This window comes from Camelina sativa, chromosome 12 (genome assembly GCF_000633955.1).
Source record: "Camelina sativa cultivar DH55 chromosome 12, Cs, whole genome shotgun sequence".
Classification (NCBI taxonomy): Eukaryota; Viridiplantae; Streptophyta; class Magnoliopsida; order Brassicales; family Brassicaceae; genus Camelina; species Camelina sativa.
This window is the reverse complement of record NC_025696.1, coordinates 9,053,666-9,064,479: the sequence shown is the minus strand read 5'-3', so window position 1 is coordinate 9,064,479 and position 10,814 is coordinate 9,053,666. Positions and strand designations below refer to the sequence as shown.

At 35.8% G+C, this 10,814-nt stretch overlaps 1 protein-coding gene across 1 annotated transcript; it reads right to left on the bottom strand.

Moving 5' to 3' along the window:
- On the bottom strand, positions 7,917-10,674 carry LOC104731019 (uncharacterized protein At5g49945). The gene is made up of 3 exons (XM_010450274.2): positions 9,545-10,674; positions 8,503-8,706; positions 7,917-8,420 (listed from the first exon to the last, which is right to left on the bottom strand). The coding sequence occupies exons 1-3, from the start codon at positions 10,559-10,561 to the stop codon at positions 8,190-8,192; spliced, it is 1,452 nt and encodes a 483-aa protein (XP_010448576.1). The 5' UTR covers positions 10,562-10,674; the 3' UTR covers positions 7,917-8,189.

Sequence of the window (10,814 nt, the reverse complement as noted above, 5' to 3'; positions counted from 1 at the left end):
CGCTTAAGTGATAAGAGGGTGGCTGAAGAAGAGCAAACCCTTTCTCACCTTCAAGTTTGGGTGCTAAATGACCCCTCTACTCAAAACATGGCTGAGGAATCGACTGCTCGAAGCGTTTGGCTCTCTCTGAGGTTGGCAGCAGAATGTTTTTTCAGGCAAAGATCTAGGATTAGATGGATGGAAGTCGGTGATTCAGATTCAAGGTTCTTCCATGCTATGATGAAGATTAGAAACGCTTCAAAGGCCTAATGAAACGAGATCTGACTCCTTGGAGGAGGTTCATCAGTTAGCGGAGAGTTATTTCTCATCAATCCTTTGCTCTCCTAGGGGAGACTACTGCCCTTTTCTATCAGATATTCTAGGAAGGCTCATCGCAACTAAGCTGAATCCACCTCATATATCCTTGCTCTCGAGTGGGGTTTCTCCTGGGGAGATAAGGGCCGCCTTGATTCTGCTGCCTCTGAATAAAACACCGGGTCCTCATGGCTACCCGGTTGAATTTTATAGAGCTTCTTGGCAAGTTCTGGGTCAGGATTTTGTTAAGGCAGTGCAAGAGTTTTTTTTGCATCTTCATTCCTGCCGTCGTGTGTCAATGCCACTTATCTAGTTTTGATCCCGAAGCGCCCAGGAGCCAAAGATCTGAAGGACTTCAAACCAATTTCCTGCATGAACACCAACTACAAAGTGATCTCTCGCATAATTTTAGACAAACTAAAAAATATCCTTCCTTTGATTATCCTTCCAAACCTGACAGCTTTCATCAAGGGTAGATTGTTGATTGAAAATGTGCCCTTAGCATCTGAGGTTCTTCAAGGATATCACTTGGATTCTCTCTCGCCAAGGATCAACTTAAAAGTGGATATATCTAAAGCGTTTGACTCCGTTTGGTGGGACTTCGTCTTATCAGCGCTATCTTCTTATGGGGTCCCTAACGTGGTGGTGAAGTGGATCAAAAGTTGCATTTGTTCTCCAAGCTTCTCTTTAAGTACATAAATGGGGTCACGTCGGGTTCTTTTAAAGGTAAAATGGGTCTCAAGCAAGGGGATCCCTTATCTCCTATCCTCTTCGTGATGCTAATGAATGTCCTCTCTTTGATGCTCAACAAAGCGGCACAGAATGGAATATTTGGTTATCATCCAGGTTGTGAGGACATAGAGCTTACTCAATTTATGCTTCGCCGATGACCTACTAATTTTCTTAGATGGTTCCGAAACCTCTCTGGCTGGAGTCTTCACAGTCTTGTCACAGTTTGAGAAATTTTCGGGTCTCTCAGTAAATATCTCCAAAACTTCGATGTTTTCCTCCGGTTTAAGCAACGATGTGTTGGATCGGATGAGATCAAAATTTCCTCTTCCTCTTGCAACTCTTCATGTGCGGGGCTCCCTCTTTGCTCTAGAAAGTTAAATCCTTTAATCACAAAGATCAGGGCAAATATGAGCTCTTGGCTTCATCGCTACTTGAGCATTGCCGGCAGGTTGCAGCTACTGTCTACTGTCATATTAGGCATTGTATGTTTTTGGACCAGCGCTTTCCTCCTCCCTTAGAAGGTATTCAAACGCATAAACTATCTTTCCAGTTCCTTTTTATGGCACGGTTGTCTGGATAAACCCTCGGGAGCAAAAGTATCTTGGATTGATGTATGTTATCCTAAGAGGGAAGGTGGCCTCGGTCTGCACTCTTTTGCATCATGAAATGAAACTTGTGCTCTGAAGCTTATCTGGATGCTCTACTTTAGAGCAGGTTCTATTTGGGTGGCTTGGCTTCGGAGGAAATATCCTTCTTCTGCAAGTTTTTGGGCGCTTAATGATAACTCACATCGAATCTCATGGATGTTCAGAAAACTACTTAATTTGCGGCTCAAAGCTTTACAATTCCTCAAAATCAAGGTGGGAACAGGGGAGGATACTTTTTTGGTGGGATCCCTGGACTCCTTTTGGATCTCTCTTAAACTTTCTCAGGCCTGATGCTCCTTCTCGACTTGGAATCCCTCTATCTTCTTTGGTCTCCGATTATAAAACAGGTGAAGTCTAGACTCTCCCCCCAGCAAGATTAGAGGCCTTTCTTCAAGTCCTCAGTTTCATCACTACTATCCCCTCTTCCTCAGTGAGTGACTCTCCCTCTTGGATCATTAATGATAAGGAGTTCAAGTTTTACCACTCCAAGGAAATGTGGAACTCATTACGGTTGGAAAAACCACATGTTCCTTGGTTCTCTCTCATTTGGCACAAGGCAGCAGTGCCTAAGCACTCAGTGGCAGTCTGGTTGTTTTTGCTTAATAGGAACCCCACTTTAGACCGAATGATTCAATGGGGGCTAGATGTGGAACCACTCTGCCTACTTTGTGGACTGCATAATGAGACCAGAAACCACCATTTTTTTTAGTGTGAGTACACCTCCGCTATTTGGTATGCTCTCATACACAAAATGGCTCTTCCCACCCCTCCTTTGACATGGGATCATACTATTATATGACTCCCTTCCGTCTCATCTTCAACTGTCACCTCCCTTGCTCTTCTTCAAGGTTGGCAATCTTGCATCTATGAGATCTAGAATGAACAAAATCGTCGTTTCCATACTGTTTTGTCGTGCCAGTAGATCTCCTCCTGGATGTACTCCCTGTTCAGCTCTTTTTTCAAACGTTTCAACTCCTGGCTGTCAAACGGGATCTGTCTAGTGGCTTCATCTATCCTCACCTGCAATTCCTGCAGTCTGATAGCTGAATTTGGTTTAGCTCCTCTCTTCCATTTCGAGATCTCTTTCCTACATAGAGCAAGCTTTGCCATCATACTATTTTCCTCTCTGATTTCATTTACATCCCAGAAGTTCTCAATAATCTCCTTGAAGCTTTCTCGATGGATCCATCTTTGATCATATTTAAAGCCAGCCCAGCTTTTCCATCTGTCTCCTAGTAGGTTAGTGATCAAAGGGCTGTGATCTGAACAAACTTCTTTTTTTTTCCTTCTTTAACAAAGACCGATGGATTTTCGTTTGTTTTTTAAATTTAGAAATATTATTGAATATCTACTGTATATATTACTGTTGTTTATGATTTTTAATAGTACTAGGTAACAACCCGTGCTGTTGCACGGAGTGAAATTTTTGTTTGAGTTATTACATTTGTAAATATATTTATTTAATATAACATTTAAGCTTATATTGTTTTGAATTCATCAAGTTAATGAAATATTAAAATAGTAATCGTTTCACCATAAATTTTAGATTGACATGGTGGTAGATCTGGATAGAATTTAAACTGAATTAGTGATCGTTAGATTTTTCATCAAAATCTTGAACTATCAAATCAGATAAAAATTGTAATAAACTAAAATTACATGAACTGGATAATTTCAATAAAAATTGTCAATCCAGTCAAACCCGTCCGCTAAGCCATCCCGCAACGGCTTTAAATATTTTGAGCCGCAAAATGTCTTTGCATCCTCTCGGTTGTATTTGTGAGATCCGATGCATTTCAATAAATCATTTTTTCTAATATAAAATATATTTAAAGTTTATACTTAATTAATATTAATAAAATATATGTTAGGCGAAATTTTCCTTAAATATCAAACAGTCTTTTTTTTTTTTGGGCAAAAAATATCAAACAGTCTATGAGTCAAAATTAGATAATATATATCATCTTTTTTTTGTTTAATATTTTTTTTGGCTCTGGCTATCACGCTGAAAGAACGTACTTATAAGATCAAATGTATTCATGGAAAGGATTTTCGTTTATGGACTTTCTTAAAAAAAAATTGCCAATAAATACAATGGTACAAAAATGTAATTAATTAGAAAAATTGAGGGGATTTTGCTAAATGGTGCACTGAGCTCTATAATGCTGACACATCAGCTTTTTCACCAAAATGTTTCTCTTTTAATATATAAGGGATATGAAAACGTTTTTTTTTGGGTATAAAAAATATGTTTTTTTTTGTATATAGAAAGCATGTTTTGAAATTTGGCTTAGGGCACTAAAATTGGTTGGTGAAACCAGACAAGAAAACAAAACAAAATTTACCTTGACACCTACATAATGAGAAGCCTCTCTTGGTATTTAATTTAAAAAATAACTAAATACTAATACTAATCGGGAGATCCATTTTTGTTTTTTTTTCAAGTCTATCTTTAAGGCAAAGTTTGAAACATGAAAGAGAGAGTAGACCAAAAATGAAACTAACGGGTCAATTTAAATTTAAGGGGTGTTAATGGGCAGTGCTTAAGTTAGGTATCTCTTCGCAGTAGTGAGCTTAAACGCCAATTTTTTTTTCTTAAATTGGCTTTTTAAAGTTTTAAAATTTTGTAAAAAAATTATATTTCAAGAAAATGAAAATTTATAAATTTCATATATAATAATATATTTCAATAAAATTTATAAATTTCAAATATAATAAAATTCATCCAAATTAACTTTTTTTGCCTTGTTATGTGAAACCAAACAAGAAGAAAAGAAGTAGTATTAACCTGACACATAATGAGAAGCCTCTCTTTGTAGTCTTGTAGGTACGTTTGTCGGAAACCAAAATCCGAATCCCTTACTAGACTGTACGCACATCCAGGGACTCCGTCAGGTGGGTAACGGCATAGAGACATGGCGTATTCAGCTTCTTTTGCATTTTCTATTTTACGAAACATGATTCCGTCAGGTCCGACGTCCAGGGTTTTCTTATCCCAGGCTGAAGTCACCTCCGGCACACGAATTACACTAGAAGAACAAGCCGCCTTCACCGCACGGATACAATGCAAAGCCTCACTAACGCTACCGGGTCCATGCTCCAAATCTACAACAACTACGTCGTAGCCTGCCAAGGCCCCTATCTCAGCCACTGTGGGAGACGCCGAGAAGAGAAGCATCATGTGGAGTTGCTTCCCATGGCTTAAGCTGGACTTAAGAGAGCGTGGTGGGGTTAAGGTAGCTACAAGTTTCGGAAATACTCTAGGCTTAGATTTAAGAAACAGAGAAAGCGAAAAGTTGGATAGAGCCATATTTGATTCGATGGGTGGGTTTTGAATTTGTGTGTTAGTGTTACGTGAGTGGCTGAACCAAGACTTAAGAGAGGTGGTAAGTGAAAAGTTGGATAGAGCCATATAGTATTTCCCAGTATAAATGATATATTTTAGTAAACTTTATTTAAATATAATATTCATAATAAATATATATATATATATATATATTTATAACTTTAGGCAAAAGTAGACATTTGTACTTTGTATGCACACTTGTTTGGGTTTTGATTCATACAAATATATTGAGTTACTTAGAGAATGGAAATATTATGCAGAAGTTAGGAAAATAGTGTGCCAAGTTTAAGCAAAACTACTGCAATTTATGTGAAGAAGTTCAAAAATGATTGTTTTGCAAACTATTGTATATTAATAGAAATAATTAATTTTTTTATTTGATTGTTTATTCGATGAGAAAAACATTGCCGTAAGTGGAAGCAATGTTGTTTTTCTTGCAGCAAATTTCAAAATTCATTTGAGTGGATAAAATGAAAACCAAAAACTCAATATTGCAACAGCTTCAGATCAAACAAAGAAGAAAAATACATAGACCAAACTCAATATTGCATGGAGTCATTTGATTGGATCAGTTTTCAAATACATTATCTCTATCATAAATAATACGACTAGATTAAGAATTATATTTAACAATTTTCTGACGAGAGAGTTATGGAAAGAAAATCATAAGTCAAACATAAATATGACTTTGTAAACTTGGTTGGACAACTTTTGTAAATATATCTCATGACAATTCTCAGAGAAGCTAGAACACACCATTTCTAGGCTCAACTTCCAATCAATCTCACATGTGAATGCAGCATAAGATCTCTCTAAACAAAAAAGGAAGGTTGAGTAAATTATAGCCGTTCCCAACGCCATACATGCATTACATTGTTTCTCAGAGCCACACTTGTCTGCGGCTTAGCAGTTAAAAATAAGTTATAGCCGTTCTGTCTCAACACTCGCAGTGGTTGAGTAAAATATGCATCCGACACGCAAGTAAGATATTGGGAGGCAATGGATTCTTAAGAACTCAGGCTCAGTATCTCTCCTAGAATGATCCGCATATAAGGAAGGAAAGTTATATATATCACTAGATAATGAATGTGTGGGTTTGAAATTAATATAATAAAATATAATTATATATTTTTAAAGAAGTTTAGTAAATTATTGAATAAATTGATTATTTAATAGTTTATATTACATATAAATTCTTTTAAATACTTATTTTCAAAACTTATACAAAAATTATAAAAAATTTCCCTTAATTATGGTTTTATAGTTTTCTTGGTTTCTTCAATAGTTTTCCACTCTTCAATAAATGCAAGAAAACTTACCTATAATTATGAAAATAAATATTATTCGAGATGATTAATCGAAAACTAAAGATACTTTTTCGAGATGATTGATGAAGTCATATATAAAAATCATATGAAAGTTATACAATTATACCAGTATAACTAAGACCAAAACCCAACTTATATATATTTAAAATTTACAATAATTTGGTTTTAATAAATTAATATAAACATATTATCTATATATATATATATATGTTAATTAACTATATACTGATAAATGATATATGATTAGAATAATATTAATAAGTGAATAGAAATTAAAAAATAGTTACATAATAATTTCATGTGAATTATTTATCTTAAAATGAATAAAATATAAAAGCAAAATACACGACATATCTTAAGGATGACAAGTAGAATTGAAAATAAAACTATACATTTTGATGTTCATAATATAGGCATAATATATATGTAGTACTAATATCCCAAAAAAAAAAATTAAGAACAATTTAGATAATAGAAAAGTTAAATATTTCATCATATTTTTAAACGAAAATATCACATATATACATCATATCTTACATATATATATATATATCATAAACACATGTTGAACTTCTTATAAACATAATAGCATATGCTACACACATGTTGAAATCTTACATAAAGTATATAAGAATTACAAAAATGCAATAATTAAATATTAATATTTTTTATTATTTTTTTGTTATTTAGACATTTAAATTAAGAGTTTATGATGTTTTACAATAACTAATGTACAAACTTTTAATAAAAATCATTAAATTTTCTTTAAAAATTACGTTTTTATGTGTTTACCATAATTTTAAAGACAGTACTATATTTTTATATTTTTTTGATATTTTTCTTTTAACATAAACAGAATTATACATATATATAGTACTATATTTTTATTAATTTAATAAAATAACTCTAAACTTAGTCCTCGATTAATCCCCATATAATCTCTAATTTTTTTCCTATGCGCTAGATCCATCCCGCCCGCCCGACTAGCGTCAGCGTCTAGCGATTTCTAAAACAACTAAGACATATTAATAAATAACTGCAACTAGGCATACATATTTTTGATCAAATAAGTTTTAATAATTACCCATATACATATAGATCTAAATTCATAAAAACAAAATGTAGTTTGATATATATATATATATATATATATATTTCATATATATTGAACAAAGGGAAAGATACACAAAACCAAGACATATTAATAAAAATAAGTGCAACTAGGCATACATATTTGATGATCAAATATGGCTTGCAACTTTCTTAAAAGTGACATCCAATTATCAATCAAAACAATTTTACAGTTAATTTTTAAAATATAAGCCTATATCAACAACCCCAACTAATCACAGTACTAACATATATGTTTGATCGTTGTGAGTTTAACTAGTTTCTGTAATGAGACTAACATATATGTCTATGTTACGAAACTTTCACGGAGATGAAATGAGACATTGAGCGATAGAACAAAAAATAAGATCGATCCATTCATTTTTCAACGGATTTTTGAGATGAAACAAAAATTGAATCATATGATTACTAGTGTAACACATCTTTTGAACAACTGACTGAGAACAAAGGATTAAAGGATGTTACTTTCTTAAGTGAACAAGAAACGAGAGCCTACAACTTCAAAACTCAAATTATGATTGAACGAGGTTCTGGAGGCTTATCAGAAACACTGCCTCGGTGCCACTATAAGGATAACCGTAGTGAAGTAAAAAAGTAGAGAGATTCATGGAAAGTAAGAAAATATCTAATCGAGGACTAAAACAGGAGTAGAGGAAGAAATAGCTATTTCAACGGCAAGCATGAGAGAGATGCCTCCCTATACTTGAGAGTCTAGTGGCCACGACTCATCTTAACTTTTGGCATTGACTTTTTCATCTGGCGTGCACGTTCTTTAGCTTCTTTCTTCCTTAGTGCCTCGGCGCTAAGCTTTGCCTCTGCCTCCTCCAATATTTTCTTCTTTTCGGCTTTCTTTCTCATCAATGCCTCATGCCTCACATTCTGAAGTTCTTTGTATGTTTCTTGAGCGGCCTTCTGCCTAGCACCGTCAGTTTTGTTCTTTGCCTGCAAACAGAAATTTAAATTTATTCAACTTGTCCCACTAAGTGATCAAAAAGGGCAAGTGAAAATAACTTTGCCTCGATACCTGGGAGCTGAGCTTGTAGCGTCCAACTAAGTCAATGTAATACGGAATTAGCGCTATCAGCCGAACCATATCATCCATGTTTTTAGCATCAGGCAGGGCAAACTTGAAAAGCAGCATCTTCCGGTGTTTGCCAGGATGTTGATCCGAAAAATGCATTGAGATGAAATACTTCCCAAACCTTTCGAAAGCCTTGTCACCAAAGACCTGCAGAGCGCAATTGCATCATTAAAGTCTGATTAGTACAACAGATAATTTGAGGAGATACAAAAACCATGCATCACAATAAGCAAAGTTTAACTATCCAAGTCCAATAAAATCGATATCCATTTTCCACATCTACAGACATAGATAGCCCGAGTGGATGACAACAATTATGCAGCAATTCACTCAAGGCAACTGTGTCACTATCGACAAATCAAATTTAGATATATCTTCGAAATTTATGACAATAAAATAGTAGCCACAGCACAGAAATGGCATTTGTTAATGGTCATGTACGCATGATACTCTTTGATTAGTGATCAAGCATCAGAGAAAAACACAGTATCAAATGCTCTTTAGAAACTTTTTAATGAAAAAAAGGAGAGGAACATCATACACACTAAACTCAGGTAGCGATTGTTCAACATATCAGGACCATGTAGTCTAAATATATCATGACAAGAGGAACCTAAGGAATTTTGCAGTACATCACAAATCTCCCTCCACCCTACATCTCTGTACAGTTTGACTATGCTAATTGGATTCAAGCTAACTGCCCAGCTATAGTGTCAAGCTAACTGATCATTGGAGTTCTTACTCTGATCAAGCACCTCCTTTTTGGAGTAAATATAGCTCCTTTTTCTAATTCAGCATAGAGAAAACCCAAGTCACAAATGATGGCAAGGCATCTAACCAGTAGACTACCTATGATATTTCATGTTCATCCATCAAACATTTAGGCTACGTTCAAGAAAAAACTAAACTAAACTAAACTAAACTGCTATCATCGTCAACCATCAAACAACTAGAAAACCCCCAAAAAGATACTAAAGTATCTGACCTGATCAAGTGCAACGTCAGAGATCATATCCCCAGCTACCTCCTTGGACTCAGAGACCACAGCTAACTCATCAGTTACCCACTTCCTCCCCCCGGGAACAGGCACCATTCCTCCAAACCTCTGTAGATCCCTCAGCTCCTTGTGCATCGTTTTCGCCGCCTTCTTCCTCGCCATCGCAAACACAACGTGATCCATAGATTCATCATTCATATACACCTCGAAACTGATCTCATCTTTACAAGGAACCACCGAGTTAAAAAGCCTCGAGATCAAATCATGTCTGCTCTTAAGCTCCATGGTCGCCAATAGCCCATGGCAATACCTACGGCCACTAGCGTAGAACTTAAACACATTCGTCGCTTCTTTAAGCAACAAAGGCGAGTCCTCTCCTTCACCAACTCCAAGCAAACTAAAGTTCTTCTCAAAAATCGTATCCTTAAGACCAAATTTGGAAGCCCAAGCCAAAGCAAGATTCTCATTCTCACGTTTCCCTGTGAAGTAATTGATCGCGTAACCAATCAAGATAGAGACGCAAACGATCTCCACCGCGTAAGATTGCTTCTTCTTTGGAACCTCAGTATCCGAAGTCTCTGAAGCAGAGTCAAGATCTGGCGTCTGTGGATCGGAAGAAGGAGTTGCGTTATCGGAAACAACCGGAGATTCAGTCGATTTCTCTTCCTCAGGCAACCCTTCGAACTCATCTTCATCCCAGTAATCGAAGGAGATAGACGAAGAAGGCTTCACGGACTGAGTCGGAGGAGGATCCGATTTAGAAGAAGAAACAGGAGGAGTAGAATCAGATTCGGGAGATGGTTCCAGATCTAGAACCGTTGACTCAGACTGAGTCAGGAGAGGAGGACGAAGCGAGTGGTGAAGCTCACTGGAGTCTTCAGAGACATCGTCGTCTTCAGCATCGAAACCTTCGAAGTCGGAAGAAGAAGAAGAAGCGTGAACACGATGATGGAGGCAGAGGAAAGCGATGAGAGCGAGGGAGAAGAAAGAAAGGAGACGATTCATTGTTTTGGATCCGTAGAGAAGAAGAAGATGAACTCTCTCTTCAGCTCCGAGAGAAACAAAAAAAAAGTTAGAAAAGAGAGAGTGGCGTCGTCGTGCTTCGCCACCAAAGGCGTAAAAATATCAGATCTTTATTTTTTATTTTTATTTTATGTTACCAGAAAAAATTAAAAATTTATTCAGAGAAAAAGAATTAAACACAAATACTTATCTTATAAAATTTGGGAATTGTATATTAGCTCAGAAGTTAAAGTTT